Source organism: Lissotriton vulgaris, chromosome 5, assembly GCF_964263255.1.
Source record: "Lissotriton vulgaris chromosome 5, aLisVul1.2, whole genome shotgun sequence".
NCBI classification, from domain to species: domain Eukaryota; kingdom Metazoa; phylum Chordata; class Amphibia; order Caudata; family Salamandridae; genus Lissotriton; species Lissotriton vulgaris.
In genome coordinates, this window is record NC_141693.1 from 257913738 (window position 1) to 257932967 (window position 19230).

The window sequence follows — 19230 nt, forward strand, 5'->3', positions numbered from 1 at the left end:
CAGAACTGTGCACAGAGACCTAGAACCTGGGTGAGTCAGGGTGACCCACAACTCACCTATGTTTCAGAAATCCCCTTACCAGGCTAGCTACAGTATCTCATCGGAAGTGAATACTCCCCGATGTCTTAGACAATCCAGAACATGAACTTAGAATACCTCAGGTATCGTGGAACACATGAACACTCTTTCGTTATATTATCATTCCAAACCGAAACTGGGAGGCAATGAGAACACGTGCAAGTTTGAAATGTTTATTTTTTCAATGCAACATTCTCAAAGCAGTATCTTGTATAATATCAACATACATATTATAAAAATCAGAGTCAGCAGCATAGTCACTAATCCATAGTAAGCAAACTGTGATAACATATTATGATGCAAAAATCTATAGAATTCTGTATCACCTATATTTCGCGCACCCTAATTAGCATATTATATTATATCTAAGAAGGTCTCATCTGGGCTTTAGCTGGGCGAACCCATACCTCAAATTCTCAGTAGGAGGAGATCACATCAACAGCTACCAGCTCTCAGCATGTCCAGCATCAAGTGTGTTTTCTCATTCCCTGTAACTGTATCTTGAACTCACGTGAAGCCCAAAGTTGGCACAAACATTATTTGTGTTATGACTAACGTAGTGCGAGGATCAGGCCTACAGTAATCTTGTGTTAGAGTGTGCAGTTCTCAGTGTGCAGACAGTTGTACCAAGTGTTCCAGGCACGACTGATACCAGTACAATAATATATTATTCTGAAATAAATCACATCTTTCGTCTAGGTTAAAAGCTGAAATAACAATTAGGTGTCGTGTGCAAACCGAAGCAGAAAGAAAATGGCGTTTAAACATTTAATAAGCACATGCTAACTTAACACAATCTATGGAAACGTAATAACCATATGACAATGTGTAATGTGGGTATACTGTAGATGTGTTGGGCTGGGACGAGGCAGACTTTGTCTGTCCCCCACACCCCCAGGTTTTCTTTTTCTCTTTTGAATCTTTTCTAGGACGACAGGCACTCTGCAAGTTTTTCATTAGGCATTTCAAAGCCCGGAGGGCAGGGCAGCGGGGTGGAGGGTTGTTGGGTGGGTTTGTTTCTTTTTTGTTTGAAGTTTTGATCACGTCAGCGACTGCAATTGACACATTGAGAGGGGGGACACAACGTGGCGGCCAGTGAATTTCATAACATTTGAATATGGCACAAGAGGGGGAGAGTGAGGTTAAGCTGTTGAGTTGGAACGTCAATGGGTTGGGGGACAAGATTAAGCGTAGTGTCGTTCTCCAGTGTATTAAATGCCAGGCCCCGGATATAGTCCTACTGCAAGAAAACCATCTAGTCGTAAATACATGTAGAGCGTTACAGAGGGGGCTACGTCTTATTGGTTCATGCAGGATTCACCATGGGCTCCCGGGCGGTCTGTATATTGATGAAAAAATCCTTTCCCCTAGTGGTGCAGGACACCTGGTCGGATGCTAAAGGGTGGTATGTAGGAGTCTCTGGATCATGGAAGGGTCACCCTGTCACCTTCCTTTCGATTTATGTACCCCCTGGCCTCCAGGCGACCACGTTCAGGGACTTGGGTGTACTGCTATTAGGTGTCCTGGAGGGTCTTTTGGTATTGGGAGGGGACTTAAACTCAGTGGTTTCTGGGGGTCTAGATCGAAACTCTCCGCGTGACCTCCCTCGCTCGCAGAATTGGCTGCCCGACTTCCTGGACTCTATGGGACTGGTGCATGGGTGGAGAATCTTTCACCCTGAAACATTTCAGTATACCTTCCACTTTGGGGCACACAGGAGTCTCTCCAGAAAGGACTACTTTCTCTTACCCGCATCCCAGGTTCCTCATGTCCGGGAGGTTAAACACCTAGCTAGGGGTATCTCGGATCACTCGCCGGTGTGGCTCCAGTTGACACTCGGTCGCCAACAGGTGGGGTGGGTGGCCCCTATCAATCCATGGTATTTGCGTGATCCCCATATTCGGCGGGAACTCCTCACTGCCATTGACAATTATTTCACTGAAAATGATGGCTTGGTAGAATCCCCCCCTGGTGCTATGGGAAGCGTTTAAGACAGTGATACAGGGTCAGGCCCTTTCCTTAATCTCCGGGAAAAAGAAGGAACAGCGCAAGGAGTTGGTGGCATTGGAGGCGGAGGTGGGGAGACTGGATGGAGATTTGGAGATGGACGTCACGCCCGATAAGCTCCACCTACTTAAGCTCAAGCAACAGGAGTACAGGGCACTAGCGACAGACCAAGCGAAGGCCGTGGGTAGAGTGGTTCAGGGACGGCTGTACGAGGTGGGCGATAAGGCCAGGAAACTGCTGGCTTGGTTGGATAAGAAAGAGTGGGCAAGCAGACTAGTACCTGAACTCCGAGGGCAAGAGGGCGACTCTCTGTCAGACCCGCAGGCTATTGTGAACTGTTTCGCGGCCCACTTTAGGGTAGTATACACCTCTGTAGCCTCGTACCCTATAGACGACTCCCGCCAGATGCTTACCAACATTACTCTTCCCAGACTGTCAGAGGTCGACCGTGACCTCATAGACAGCGACATGTCTAACAATGAAATAGCAATGGCGATACGGTCGCTCAAGCTGGGTAAAGCCACTGGCCTGAACGGGCTACCAATTGAATTGTACAAGCTGAAAGCAGACAAATTGCCCCCATATCTGAGAACCATGTATGAGGACTCGTGGCAAGCGGGCGTTTTGATATTAGACCAGCGCATTGCCACAATAGTTACTATTCATAAGGAAGGGAAGCCCAGAACTGTGTGGTTCTTATCGACCGATATCCCTGTTAAACGCGGAACCCAAGATCCTGGTTAAGCTCCTCGTCTCTTGATAGTGATTGGGACCTTGGTCTACCCAGACCACACAGCACTGACCCAACGTAGGGCCCACGGGGTCTTAGGCAGGGCAGCCTCTACATTGGAACCGGCAGTGGTAGTTTCTCTGGACGCAGCTATGGCCTTCGATACCATGGAGTGGCCGTATCTGTTTTTGAGAAGCTGGGGCTTGGCTCTAAGATCATTCAGTGGGTGCAGTTACTATATTCCCAACCTATTGCTCAAGTGGTGGTTAACAACAAGAAATAGTCACGTCTTCGGGCTGGATAGAGGAACCCACCAGGGCTGCCCCCTGTAACCAATGTTGTTTGCCCTGGCGTTGGAGCCGCTGGCAGCTTGGATACGTCAGGATCTAATGATCAGGGGTATGCGCTGGTCTTCGGACTGGGAAGACCGAATTTCCCTTTACGCGGACGATATCCTCCTGTATTTGACCTCTCCTAGGAGATCCTTGATAGTTGTCTTGGATATCTTCACAATCTTTAGAAGATACTCTGGTTACTCCATAAACTGGAGCAAATCCCTCCTGTTTGTGGTGGCGGGCGAACCTCCAATCCCGCCGCGTGGGTGCCCACTACAAACTTGTAACGAAGGGTTTACATATGTAGGAATCTTCCTCTCTTTGGATCCCTCTCTTCGCTACTCCCGTAACCTCCAGCCCCTGCTGATCCAGCTGCGCAGGGATATCGTCAGGTGGAAGTCACTTCCCCTTTCCCTGCTAGGTAAGGCCGCCCTTTTTAACCCCGGTACCTGTACGTCCTTCAGAATTCTTTGGATCCGATACCCGCGTCATATTTCCGAGAGGATCAGGGTCTCCAAAGGGACCTACTATGGTCCTGTAAACCTCGTACCGCCATCGGCAAACTGTCCCTGAACTGGTATGACGGAGGCATCAGCCTCCCAGATATCAAATTGTATTACTGGGCGTCTCAACTGTCCTCCATTAACCACTGCACCTATGCTCGGACTTCAGGGCTATAATATGGATAGGTGGCTCCTCCCCGGAGATACCTTCAGCAGAGCCATTTACTCTAGGCCCCGGCGCTATCCCCTTACAGGCCCCACTAAGCACGCTGTACACATTTGGCATGCAGCTACTGCCTGCCTGTGCTGGAAACGAAAACTAACGCTTGCAACACCACTATGGGACTCCGAGCAACTGGGTGACCTGTGGAGGAGTAAGGATTTTGACAAGTGGGATCTCATAGGTATTGCATGAACAAGGGATCTGTGGAACAATTCTGACATCAAGTCTTTTACCGCACTGCAGCAACAATATAACATGGCCGATTCAGAGCGCTTCCGATACATGCAGGTTTGTCACGCACTTCGCACACACCTACAGCCAGGGACCGTACTGACTGATTCATCCCCATTGGAGGATAGAGTGCTAGATGGACATCTCCCTGACAGCACAATTTCTCTGATATATAAAAAATTGGTCAACAATCTCTCGGATCCTCTTCTGGTCCTCCGAGAGAAGTGGACTAGGGATGGCATAGAAATGGATGATGAAGAATGGCAGGAGGCAATCTCTTCTCCCAGAGTCGTGGCGATACCGGCCCGCCTTCGCCTGGTCCAACTAAAATTTCTCCACTGTATTTATGTGACAGGGCCCCAATTGGTACGAATGGGAAGGGTAGAAGAGGGTGCCTGTAGACGGGGATGTGGCCAGCTGGGGACTTTTTTTCGTATCGTTTGGGAATGCGCACAGATTCAGCCCTACTGGCGCGACATCCACAACATTATCAGTGCTGTCCTGTCGGTGCAGCTTTGTGTGGAGGCCCGTTGGTGTCTCCTCAACATCTGGGAGCCGACTGATTTGAATGTTTGCCTGACGCAGTGGGTAACACTTGGGCTTATGCTGGCCAAGAGGAACATCACCCAGCGGTGGGGGGCTCAGGTCCCGCCTACGGTACAGGAATGAGAAAAAGATTTGGACTGGACAAGTTTTAGAGAAAAGACTGTGTATGTAGCACGTGGTTATCCCAAAAAATGGTCTTGTGTGTGGGGCCCGTGGAACTCCTTCCATCACGTAATATTGTATTTTGTGATATCACCTACTGTACCATGTATGCCTATCACGTCACTCTCTCTGTATTGCCATGCAAATGCTGATGTTTGTTTATCTCAATAAAAAATGTTTTACAAAAAAAAAACACTTTAATGCGAAAAGTGTCTGAAAAATTTCTAAAAATGAATTTGTTTAATTTTGTGAATCCCCAAACTTGCTGTGTACAAATACTACAAGGGCAGGTGGACTGGTGGCCATGTATTCCTGCTATATGTACTGTAATAATCTAAAGTGCAATGTGCTAAAGTTTCCGGAAAAGTGCTCATCTGCATATAGTTTGTATACAGGTAAAGTGCCATTGTGCCATTTAAAAATATGTTTGATTATGAATTAAAATGGTTACTTAACCACTCACATCCATAAAGACAAAGGGGGAAGGAAATGTTATTCATATATTGCAGTTAGATGGAGCAGCGGCGAATACTGTAATTGATAACTATAATGGTTTAGTCTCAATAGGAACGGTACTATGTGTAGTAGCATGCTGGTAACTGGATTTGGTTTTTCTCCATTTTATTCTCCCCTCATTGCTTCAGAGCCAAGCATATAGGTCCTCAGTGGTGTTTAATCCTTGAGGACTCTTGCTGTCCAGAGTCATCAGTGATTTCATTTGAGATGTCATCAGTGATGTCATCAGTGATGTCACTGACCATGTCATGAATGATGTAATATGTGACATCATCAGCAGTGGATTGCGGGTGCGCGAAATATAGTTAGTACAACTAACTATATAGGAGCAATTTCAATGGTTTTTTAAATGCTAATTCCTAACTATATAAGGCCTGAAACCTATGGTTTTTTAAGTGAATTTGCAAGGTTTATAAAATGCTAATTCCTAACTATATAAGGCCTGAAACCTATGGTTTTTTAAGTGAATTTGCAAGGTTTTTTAAATGCTAATTCCTAACTATATAAGGCCTGAAACCTATGGTTTTTGAAGTGAATTTGCAAGGTTTTTTAAATGCTAATTCCTAACTATATAAGGCCTGAACCTATGTTTTTTCAGTGAATTTGCAAGGTTTTTTAAATGCTAGTTCCTAACTATATCAGGCGTGAAACCTATATTTTTTTTTCAATAAATTTCAAAGGTTTTGTAAATGATAATTCTATTAGCGGATAACTTTTATATATGTTATTATCCTTCTGGGACCACCTGAGCAGCCATCTTGTTTCTCAGGAGAAGTGAGGCACAAGAGAGCACAAAACAAGAGTGGAAAACGCGAAAAGGGGGCAGGGTAGAGACCCCCTGACCCCCTAGCCCTTCTCAAGGGGTCCCAGAAGGACCAAGTGCAAAATTCTTATTTTGTTTTTAAATCTCGGGGTACGCGCACAGTACGCGTACCCCGCGATTTTTTTATTTATTTATTTATTTTTTTTGCCCTTGGGGGTCCTTTTGTGACCCCCTGAGAAGGGATAGAGGGTTGGGGGTCTCTACCCTGCCCCCTTTTCGTGTTTTCCACTCTTGTTTTGGGCTCTCTTGTGCCTCAGTTCTCCTGAAAAACAAGATGGTGGCCAACACTTTCTGGTTTGGACAGTTTAGAAGGTTGACTGTCGACTGCCAGCCAATCAGAAACTCGCTCGCGCACGTACGCGTACCGTACGCGTACGGTGAGCACATATAGATATATAATTTGCTCAAATTCAATTTTCTCTACAACTACTGGAGGGATTTCCACTAAATCTAGAAAAGGCACTACTGCATACCTATCCCTACCATTTTGCCAAGTTTGGTGTAATTCCGTTCAGCCGTTCAGGCTGTAGCCGTGTCTAAAGGTCCCATAGAAAATGCCATTTGAAAAATTTCAAATTCAATTTTGTCAAGAACTACTGGAGGGATTCTCACCAAACATAGCAAAGGCACATCTGCATACCAGGCCCTAACATTTTGCCAAGTTTGGTGTAATTCCATTCAGCCGTTCGGGCTGTAGCCGTGTCTAAATGTCCCTATGGAAATTAACATGGGGAAAACACGTTTTGAGAACCCCCCCTTTCGGCCCCCGCTTGACGAATCCCCCCGAAACTTTCAGGGAAGGAGCGAAGCTGGCCAAAATTCTGGAAAATTACACGCAGATTCCTCAACCGGCACCAAAGTTATTCCCAATAGAATGTTGAGCGCATATAGATATATAATTTGCTCAAATTAATTTTTCTCAACAACTACTGGAGGGATTTTCACCAAATGTAGAAAAGGCACTACTGCATACCTGTCCCTACCATTTTTCCAAGTTTGGTGTAATTCCGTTCAGCCGTTCGGGCTGTAGCCGTGTCTAAAGGTCCCATAGAAAATGCCATTTTAAAAATTTCAAATTCAATTTTCTCAAAAACTACTGGAGGGATTTACACCAAACATACAAAAGGCACTGCTGCATACCAGTCCCTGCCATTTTGCCAAATCTGGTGTAATTCCGTTCAGCCGTTCGAGCTGTAGCCGTGTCAGAATGACCCTATGGAAATTAACATGGGGAAAACACGTTTTGGGACCTCCCCTTTTTTCTTGGCCCCCGGTTGACGAATCCCCTGAAACTTTCAGGGAAGGAGCGGAGCGGAGCGAGGCAAATTTAAGGAAAATTACAGACAGATCCCTCAATCGGCGCCAAAGTTATTCCCAATAGAATGTTGGGAATTTCCTATGGTAACTAGGTCCTAACTATATGTACCTACTGGCGACCGCCAGTAGGTTATATATATATATATATATATATATGTATATATATATATATATATATATATATATATATATATATATATATAATTCCAAGTTTCCTGTCCGCCCTCCAGGGCACAGAAAAAGGTCGGGACACTCCGAGATATTCAAAGGTGTTTATTTACCACAGAGGTTTAACAAAGCCGACGCGTTTCGCCGTTAGGCTTGCTCACGGTAATGTCAGCACATTTTCCACCTGCATACATACACCCAGTGATAGTAATGGAAATAGGACTATGCACATTTCAAAACATCAATGTGACCGCCATCTTATAATGGTTTTATGTTTAACACTCTCGCCCCAGTGGGCTAGTTCAGCAGTATACATATATTGTAGATACTTGCTCTTGCCTCAAACGTTATTGGTACACTGGGTGTATGTATGCAGGTGGAAAATGTGCTGACATTACCGTGAGCAAGCCTAACGTCGAAACGCGTCGGCTTTGTTAAACCTCTGTGGTAAATAAACACCTTTGAATATCTCGGAGTGTCCCGACCTTTTTCTGTGCCCTGGAGGGCGGACAGGAAACTTGGAATTATTTCTTCAAAAACGCTGGTTTTCAGGAAGGGACCGCTGTGCAGCTTGAGCCCAGGATTACCGGCAACTTTGTGCTAATATATATATATATATATATATATATATATATATCTCCTACTGGCGTTCGCCAGTAGGTATATATAGTTAGGATTTTTTCCCTATGGGATTTTTGATAATTCTGAGGCGGCGTCAGTAGCGGACCGATGTGCGAATAGGCCGAAGGCAGCACAACGCGTCGAGATCCGGATGGCACCGAGGTGGTGTCCAGCAAATTGCCGCACTGGTGTGGCCATCCTACAATGCTGCGCCGAAAGACGGCGTGTCCAGCTGAGTTGCGGTCACTCTTGCGGTACAGTGACTCGAACGCGCCGAGATCCGGATGGCACCGAGGTGGTGTCCAGCAAATTGCCGCACTGGTGTGGCCATCCTACAATGCTGCGCCGAAAGACGGCGTGTCCAGCTGAGTTCCGGTCACTTTTGCGGTACAGTGACTCGAACGCGCCGAGATCCGGATGGCACCGAGGTGGTGTCCAGCAAGTTGCCGCACTGGTGTGGCCATCCTACAATGCTGCGCCGAAAGTCGGCGTGGGGTGCCCCGTTGGCTTATGAGGTGATGTCAGTAGTGGACCGATGTGTGAATAGGTCGGAACCAGCACAAGGCGCCAAGATCGGAATGGCAAGTCCTGGAGGTTGAGTGCCATAGTTGAGAGTTCTGAGCAGTGCTTGTAAGACTGTCTGAAGCTTATTTGCACCTGCTGCAGCTTCACTATTGCCCTGGTGTGGCCAAAGGTCGCACATGACATAGGCGGCCGGCTCCCGAGGTCCGGCGGAACTTTTTGCCTTTTCCTTTCTGCTTCTTTTCCTACAATCCGTTTCATCTGAAGACACGACCAGGTCCCTGAATGTGTGCAGGGGGACGCTATTGATTGAATGAAAATGGCGGCTTGACACAAAGCTGACTCAAGCGTTGCTGTTGATGCTATACAGACAAAAATTGGTTTTCAGTTTGTACATTCTTCAGGATTTTTTTTCCATCCAAGTCTGATTGAGAGTTTGTAGAAAAATGGCTTCAGATTTTCCACATACTACTCTTCAACATTCTTCCTAAATGTAACAATGTGAATCTCACTAGGAGAACGGCTGTTTCTGTTTCCTTTCAAAATGCTGCCAACAATATTTTCTGAATGGAAGACACCATCTTGTAGCATAAAGGGCCGAAAGGGGTTCTGGGCTGGCCGATGGTTGGTGGAGACATTTTGACTATATCTTGGACCTGCCCGGACTCGCCCAAAATGGCGCCGGTATAAATGGGACTCGTAACTCCTTGCCCGCAAATGTATATCTAGAAAATGTTATTGTAAGTGGCCCTGTCTTATTTTAATTACAAAATGTACGTCCACCGATTCCGCAACTGTTAGACACCTTAGTTCTTGCAACCTAATGGCCCGCTCGTTACGTTCCTCTACAGTGTAAATGTCTCCTCATCATATACGATTTCAGTTTGCTCCGTGGCCGGCCCACGTGGTTATAGGCCCGTATTTGTATACTGACATTTTCACAATAAAGGTTTTTAAAACAAAACACGGTAGTAGTATTTACATTGGTAAAGTTTTTACTTTTAGTCACTGTTTTCGAATCAGTAAAAGGCAAGTGAAATAAAGCAGTCCAATTACATGACGGATAAAAGGTATAATATGTAGGAACGCAGTAAAGATAAATGGTCAAGGGCAGTTGTGTTTTCCACTCCTGCAACATAAAGTGATCGATAAGAATCTGATAATCAGGCGTATCGGCGACTAAGACAGCAGGCCGAGTATCTTTTACTCAACGGCTCCGTCATGGAACGAAGAAACGCCCTTTTTCTCGAAAAAGGAATATATTTTACTTGCAGGACAGTTGTACATTTTCCGGGAAAGTACATTAGCCTGGAATATTATAACATATGTTTTAAAAAAAATAATGTTCGAAAACAATAAAAAGCGTAATTTTTAGGTCATATGACCAAGCTTTTCATCATTAAAATAACAAAAGTAAAATGAACCAATGAAAAGTTTTATTAACAAGTCACATGACCTGTTATGCTTACGTTACGCGCTGCGCGCCGCGCCTCGGATCACTTCCGGGTGCGCTAACGCGGCGTGTCATATAACGCATTACGCGACAACGTAGGTCAAGAATATAGTCAAAATGTCTCCACCAACCAGCGTTCGGAACACAACCCCTTTCAGTAGTCCAAAAAGTTCTGTTAAATGACAACAGAGGGGACAGGCAACAAGAACCATCAGTCAAAGAGGGGAGGGCAAGTTCTTCTCTTCCGGGTCATGTTGGGGCGCTACCGGAACTGATCGAATTGGTAGTCTACAGTGTTTCTGGATGTTTCAGACTAAAGCTGGCGTCAGCATGAGAGCACTTCCATCTCGTAGCTCCGTCGTGGCCATTCCACGAGCAGACATGGCAGCCGCTCCCCACCAGAAGCCTGCGGGAGTCGGAGGCCCCCAAGACTTTTGTAGAATCTTCACGGCTGAGGGGACGCTTTTGAGAATGGGACCCAAGCCCTAGCAGACAAGCGTCCGAGTTCAAAGGTGTCCCAGGGCCATTTCAGTGGACCAGGCCCAAAACCGAAGAGCCGGCCGCCATTTTGAGAGTCCTGTGGCAGCCGCCTATCGCTGCACCGCAAGAGTGGGAGCAACTCAACTACATGATGAGCGAGACGCTGTAGTCGCAAGAGCGGGCGGTAAACAGCTGAATGGCGGAAGAGGCACAGTGTAGCAAAAGCGGGCGGAATGGCAACTGAAACGGTAAAGGGGCGCCCCACTACAGCTTGTCTTCAGGTCAAACGGATTGTGGGACAAGGTCCAGAATTGAAGAGTCATCAAAAGGCAAAAAGTTCCGCCGGACCCCGGGAGCCGGCCGCCTATGTCGGGGGCGATCTCAGGCTATACCAGTGCTATAAGACTTGGGGAGGGTGTCGGAGCCAAGCGTCTTCTCCGAGTCCGTGCCATCACACCGTTCCTTGGGGGGCCTCCGTCAAGCGGTTTAGGGAGGTACCATATAACATTGTTTTCAAATGCAGTCAGGTCCACAAACGACCCTCACTTACTTTGAGAATAGTGAAGCTGCAGTAGGTGGAAATAAGCTTCAGACAGTCTTACAAGCACTGCTTTTGTAAACATTTTTTGTTTTTTTTGTATTTTTGCACAGTTTTATATATTTTTTTTGTTTTTGATGGAGGGGAAACAACAAAGCACAGGCATTGAAAAAGGCTCAAACTCAGAACTCTGAACTATGGCACCCAACATCCAGGAGCTTTCCATCCGGATCTTGGAGCCTTGTGCTGCTTTCGACCTATTCCCACATCGGTCCACTACTGACATCATCTTATAAACCAACGTTATGTAAATAGTTTTTTAATAAAATGTTTTACCCTGTTTCTTTGCTGGTGTGTTGTCTATATTTTTAATATTTGCATAGGGTTTGTCGTTATTTTGTGCGGGATGGGTGATGGAGCCGAGCTGTCTTGCAGCCCTCATGGTGTGGAGCTCAGTTCATCTCACTATTTTCGTATTTCTCATGAAGGGTTGTTTATAATATTTCTATTTTAGCGAGGTCAAAAAAAGATCCAATTAGTGGCGTACTGATTTTGCTCGATTACTTTTATTTTTTTACACGATTTTTCCCGATCTGCAAAGACTAAACAGAGTATTGCGACTTTGTGCTTGTTTGTAAATAGAGAATGAACCAAAGAGAATCAATTGTAAAACAGTAAATGCTTGGATAATAATCAATCAAATGGAGAGACAAGCAGGCACGACGGATTACAACGGGGGCAAAGGCCTGCGTTAACTACCGTTCACTATCTGCAAAGAGAGAGTACTACTAAGAGAAAAGAGGGGAGGGGGGGGGGCAGCGTTCAAAGCACATCAGCGTGCATAAATACGAAAATGTTTTTATCTATCATGTACTTGACATTTTAAAGCTTTTCATATTTGCTATTAAAAAACCAATGAAATTCACAGAAAAAAACCATAGGTTATAGTGGATATATAGTTAGGAATTTGCATTTACAAAACCTTGAAAATTCAATGAAAAAACCATTGGTTTTAGGCCATATATAGTTAGGGATTTGCATTTACAAAACCTTATTTTACTCGCATAAAACCATTGAAATTCCATATATAGTTATAAGCGCTAACTATATATCGCGCACCCGCAATCCACTGCTGATGATGTCACATATTACATCATTCATGACATGGTTAGTGACATCACTGATGACATCACTGATGACATCTCAAATGACATCACTGATGACATCACTGAAAACATCTCATTTGACATGACTGATAACATCACTGATGATATCATTCATGTGATAATACCATGAACCTCTTCAGACTCTAATATAACCTTAGATACAATCAGTGTAAACAGACAGTCACAGACTGTCACTCATCCATGGAGTTACTCACACACCTAGTCAGTTATGCCAAAAATCAATCACACCTCCATTTTCTCAACTATACAGTTATACACACCTTACTTATTCAAACATATACTAACACATATTTACTTTACTCTCTTATACAATCTCTGATACATGTTCACAATGATCCATACAGCCACTCACACATTTACTGGCTCTTATGCACAGTTATTTATAGATGTCAACTCTCACATGTACTGTGTTTTACATATGTACTTAATTTGACATGTAGCACTGAGATATCCATTCACTCACTAATACACTCATGCACAGTCAACCGCCCATACAGCTGTTTGCACATGCACTTTTGAATCTATACATATAGTGAATCAACTACTCACACATCTATGTACAGAGTCACACACCTCCCAGCCACCCATACACACACACTCAGTTTCCCATACAAATACTTGGACAACCAATCAATAACCCATACAGTTACTCATATAGCTACTGATCAACATATGCAGCAGTTTGTAGAACAACAGATATAATGATGCACAAATTAAAACAGTTTAGTCACTAACCCATGCACTCAGTGAGACACATTTAATCACTCACTCAATCAGTCAGTCATGCACCTAGTAAATCCTTCATCCAGACACTTATATATCCACTCATTCTTCAATATGTAAAACATATTTTAACTTTACAGAAACATACAGTCACTGGATGTTGTCATCAGTGATGTCATCAGTGATGTCATTTGAGATGTCATCAGTGATGTCATCAGTGATGTCACTAACCATGTCATGAATGATGTAATATGTGACATCATCAGCAGTGGATTGCGGGTGCGCGATATATAGTTAGCGCTTATAACTATATATGGAATTTCAATGGTTTTATGCGAGTAAAATAAGGTTTTGTAAATGCAAATCCCTAACTATATATGGCCTAAAACCAATGGTTTTTTCATTGAATTTTCAAGGTTTTGTAAATGCAAATTCCTAACTATATATCCACTATAACCTATGGTTTTTTCTGTGAATATATATATATACATACATACATACATACATACATACATACATACATACATACATATATATATATATATATGTATATATATATATATATATATATATATATACATACACATACACACCCCCAGTTGGAAGTGCACTCCAGGTAGGTACACACTGAAACTCACAAGCAGCTTTCATAGACAGGGCCCCTTTATGGGCAGCATGTGTTCAAATAACGGCAAACAGGAACATCACCAGTAAATTCCCTCATTTATTTCCATGACACGCACAGGTAGTGCAAGCATGGTAGTTCAAGTATAACCCAAGTGGGTCGCCGCCATTATGAACATGGCAAGTCTTTTTCAGGGAATCAAAGTGTCTCTTTTCCAGCCGCTTGCACCATTACAACAAAGCACCTTCTGCTCCGATTACACTGCTTCAATAAACAGCAACGGACCCGTCGGTCACGCAGTGGTGCTCTTCTGTGGCCTGGACGGCTACCATATTTGAAAAGAAAGAGTTACCCCCAGTTGGAAGTGCCCTCCAGGTAGGTACAAGCTCAAACTCACAAGCAGCTTTCATGGACACGGCCCCTTCAATTTCCGCTGCCTACACGTTTCGGGCCAACCGCTCTTCTTCATGGGCAGCATGTATTCAAATAACACCATCAGGACCATCATCAGTAATTCCCTCTTTTTTTTCCATGACAAGCACAGCATTATGGGAATGGTAGTGCAAGAATAACCCAAGTGGGTCGCCGCAGTTATGAACATGTCTCGTTGTTTTCAGAGAATCAAAATGTCTCTTTTCCAGCTGCTTGCACCAGTACAACAAAGCACCTCCTGCTCCGATCAAACTGCTTCAGTAAACAGCAACAGACCCGCTCGGGTCACGCGGTGGTGCTCTTCCGTGGCCGGGCCAGCCACCATATTTGAAAAGAAAGAGTTGACCCCGGTTGGAAGTGCACTCCAGGTAAGTACACGCTCAAACTCACAAGCAGCTTTCATAGAATCAAAGTGTCACTTTTCCAGCCGCTTGCACCAGTATAACAAAGTGTAATCAGCCAATAAAGAGAAGGAGATACACTGGTTTGTCTCCGTATGCCGTCATTTGCTGAAAACTGCCTATGAAGAAGGGCGTGACGCCCAAAACGCGTTGGCAGGACTTTTTTAAAGGACTGTGTCCATGATAGTGGTGCTTGCTTTTGCCAGCTTTCAACCGACCTGCGAATGCTATCTCACTTCAGGGGCAACTCTGGTTTTTGGATGTATAGTGGCCTGCCTGGGTCTCGAGATTGCACCGCCACGATATCCTTGTGGATCTGCAGCTACTTACTTGGGCAGCAGTTGGCGGAGCAGGGGGTGCTGTGCAAGGTGCGAGAGCGACTGTGTGAAACTGTGGTGCCTTTCAGAGAACTGGAGATAATGCACTAGGCAGCAGCGACCCACATGGCGAGAATGGACTTCCAGTCCCATAATGCTTTGAAATACTCACCTGAGTGTAATCAGCCAATAAAGAGAAGGAGATATACTGGTTTGTCTCCGTATGCCGTCATTTGCTGAAAACTGCATATGAAGAAGGGCGTGACGCCCGAAACGCGTTGGCAGGACTTTTTTAAGTGTCATGATAGTGGCGCTTGCTTTTACCAGCTTTCAACCGACCTGCGAGTGCGATCTCACTTCAGGGGCAACTCTGTTTTTTGGATATATATATATATAATATATTATATATATGTATATATATTTTATATATATATATATATATATATATACTATCTCAAAATGCAATATTGTAAGGGGAAGATGGGTGTAGTTGTGGAATCCTGGTACTGCGACAAACTATTAGAGTGGTGGACGGGGGTTTCAGAATAATGAAGTTGGAGAGATGGAGGGAGAGAAAGAACCTGGAAGTTGCATCAACAATAAATAAAAAATCCTATAGTGTCATCATATTGAGGGTCCTCCTTACACAACTACGTCTTAATTGTCTTGAAGGATTAAAGAGCGAGATCTTTCCACTTACAGCCTCTGCACCTTTGTGGGAACTGAGCAGTGGTTTGAAATTTAGTGCTGATGCTTTCTCAATTACTTTCAATAAAGTTAGCTTTTCTAAAATGTTAAGTTAGTAACACTTATATACAATTAAGTCTCTTAATGTTGCATCTATCAGGTGTCTGATAGATTTTAGACACTATCGACTGAAGATCTTTGTTTTTCTTCCAATTAGTAGTTCCTCTGGCTAACTCGTATTTTCTTCTGAAAATACATTTGGAATTTCATGTTAGCCCATCTGTCAACATGCCACTATTTTGTCAAAACAATCTTAGCAGGGTGCACATGTTTCGATGTGACTGTAGAAAGTAGGTATCACTTGGAGAGAACTAAATTGTTACGGTATTCTGGGTAGTTTTAGTTTACTATTTACTTGGGAGTCCAAGGAAAACAATCAGCCATCAGTCCTTTTCACATGTGTTTTTGAGTGCTTAGAATTGTCACTAAATGAGAGAGCATTTTTGTGAATTCTGCCAACTTACCTGTAAGAAATTATTTCGACAGAGAATCTTTTGTAAAGCCCTCCCAGCTCAAATTTGTAGAGCAGCAGCTCGGAAGTCAATGCACACCTTTAGTGCACATCGTTTGGATTCTGACATGAAGCGTCCTCTCAGACTGTCAAGTTATCTCCTTGTTAAATTGTTTTGACCAAGATCCTCTAGTTCTCAACACCTGCCCCACCAACCCAGAAGATAGAGGTACACCTCTGAAAAATATTTCAAGATTAGGAATCTAGGGCGGGACCCTTGCTGGAGATGGAAATTGTTTTTGCCTGTAACAATAGTTCTCCAGTGGGGGGGATTTCCTCCCCAGATTATTATTACTGCTCCATTCATGTCTAATTAATGACAAAGTACTGAAGTAAAATGTTTCATTGAGCTATGCTTCCTGAGCTAAAGTAACTTCCCCCTGCGTTAAAATTGTAAGAGGGGAATTTTCTTTACCTAATCGCTGCAATGCTAACTAGTTTTTTTCTTTAATTTCCTATTTCAAAACTGTTTTGGAAAGTGAAAAATTGACCATATTTTTGTATGAAGTTTTAAATTTCTAAATAAATGGGAATTTCTGAGTTCAACCTGACAGACAGAAATTATTGTAATGTTCTGAATCTGAGCAAATACCCCAGAGGAACATGTTAACATGGAAGTTATCGTTCCATATTGGTTTGCAGATTTTAGGCATTTGTAATCCCTCACATGGTTGCAGCATATGTCAGAGGTTCTACCTATGTCACATTAACCCCCAAAGTTTAGTTGTTTTTTCACACTTAACTTAAAGTACAGTGTTATGTAACTTTTTGCTGTTTCTATTTTTTAATTGCAGCTCACATCACTGGAGCTGCAGTATGTCTCACCAAAACTCCTCATGTGTCGGGACCTGGAACTGGCCGTGCCAGGGACATACGATCCTAACCAGCCAATCATACGCATCCAGTCCATAGCACCATCGCTGCAGGTCATCACATCAAAACAGAGGCCGCGGAAGCTGACACTAATGGGTAGGAGATTAGACCGCTGACCCTGTTGCTGTTAGTTGCGTAGCCTGTACCAGCAATGAGTTATGAGAGATGTAGCCCTCTGAATTTAACAGATAGGCTGTCGTGCAAACAAGATACACTTGAGAATAACTCCGAGCAAGAGAAGAAGAATCTGTGCACAGATCATTACTGATTCAAATTGAACAAATCAAATTCAGGACCATGCTTGCATGTGTATAATTGTATAATTAGGGCAGGGGCCAAGTAAAACTGTTAAAAATATATATATACTTCTTTTACCAAGGGTAGGCAGGACCACTTCATGCCACATGCTTTTACCATGCTGAACCTTGGTCTGTGCTATTAGTATGGTCAGTCGCAACAAAGTACAGGCCACTTCGGCTTATAGGTTAGTGATTAGCAGGAGGAGGAGTTGGGTCTCATGACCAGGTCAAGCAGAACATTGAAGGAAAGTGCATGACACTTTGTTTTACTTCACTGATATTGCTCCTGAGCCTTGCTATTTAACGGTGTGTACCTATAATCATCATGTGGAGGAGTGTCCCTCAATGGTTAGAGCGGCAGACCCTGATGCAGATTTCTGGCCAGGGACCAGGGTTCGATTCCCGCCTCAGCGGGGTCTCGGGCTCAATTTCCTCGTACCTGTTAATTCTTGCCTCGGTGCCTATTCTAATCATGGGCCCCACGCTGCAACTCTGGGCAATAGATTGCTTAGCCTCCACACCGGCCCCAACAGCGCTAAAGATGCCTGGCTTCACCCTGGGGGTGCCCAGGAGTGGACACTTCACAGGGAAAGCCAGGAGGGGTTTCACAGCGGTATGAGTATCCGCGCCAGGAAGCCGAATAGGCGACACCGCAAGGTGACCGTCTGGTGACAGTGCGCTCTATAAGTACCATGACATTTTCATTTACATGGTGGTGGGAGTTGACAATTGTATTGTATTGTATTCTATTGTAATTGCATGTATATATCGCTTACCACCCTGACGAGGCGTCGAAGCGCTTTTTCGGTGAGTAGCACACTACTCTGGTACCCATAAAGGATTAGTGTTGAGTTAGTATAGTGAAATATGAAAATAATTTGAGTGGTGGATAGGTTAGTCAGTTATTTGGATTCAGAAGGATAGCGGAGGTATAGAAGAGGGAAAAAGGTTTGCATTAGTATAGCGCTTGTTACCCATATCGATAGAGACTACTAGCCTCAGATTCCTTAGCGTAGAATTATCCCCAGGCGTGAACCTGGATCCGAAAAACGTTCTTACCACAGCATCCCTGCGTGCCGGGCGTACGGCACCACGCGACTCCTTCCTGACGTCGTCCTCGTTTGTGACGCCAGCGAGGATACATAAGTCCCACCCCGGCGCACCTACGTCAGTTATTTCTCTTTTCTACGTGCAACGCGGATCCGGATTGTGTTCTGGCATGTTTTCAGGTCTCCTCTTCTTTTTCACACTAGGCATTAGTGGAACAGTGTGCGAATGCCTTCGGGCTTCAAGACGTGTACCACCTGTGCATGTCCCATGTCGGCGACAGATCCTCACCCGATTTGCATATGGTGCCTAGTTGAGCACCACGACTTGGAGAGCTGCGACGCGTCCCAGCCCTTAAGCCTAAATCACGGCGGGAGTGCCGGTTGAAGTTGCTGTCGGTGCACTTGTCCAGGTCATCCCAGCGTCCGTCCGCTACCTCGGAGGCGAGGAGCCGCCAGTTCCGTCTGCGACATCGTCTCTCGCCATGGCCCCAGGGGGGTGACTCACGGGCTGGTAGGTCCTTCAGTTTGTCTCTGAGACCATGTTCTCCTTCCGCGGTGGGCGCCGGCTCCCCCCGGAACATGCGCTGTCGCCTGTATACCTGCTGTTTCCCGGCGCAGAGGCGACTAGGGCTCAAATGACAGCCTACGCTGCCGCTCTGCAGGCTTCTTTGGCTCTTCCTCCACCTCCTGAGACATCTGCTGATCCCTTGCCTCGCACAGGAACTTCCGCGGAGTCGCCAACGGCTCCGGCCTCGAAGGTTTCGGCTTCAGGTCGTAGGAGGGTGGTGTCATCGAGGTGTGGTCCTTCGGGGC

General features: G+C 44.8%; 1 protein-coding gene across 2 annotated transcripts in view; it reads left to right on the forward strand.

Annotated features, from left to right (window-relative positions):
- Positions 1 to 19230, forward strand: part of MTOR (mechanistic target of rapamycin kinase) — a 938810-nt gene that overhangs the window by 768680 nt on the left and 150900 nt on the right. For both annotated transcript variants that reach the window (XM_086921314.1, XM_086921315.1), the window contains one exon: positions 16991 to 17165. In XM_086921314.1, the coding sequence (XP_086777440.1) occupies positions 16991 to 17165 (175 nt within the window). The remainder of the gene's footprint in view (positions 1 to 16990; positions 17166 to 19230) is intronic.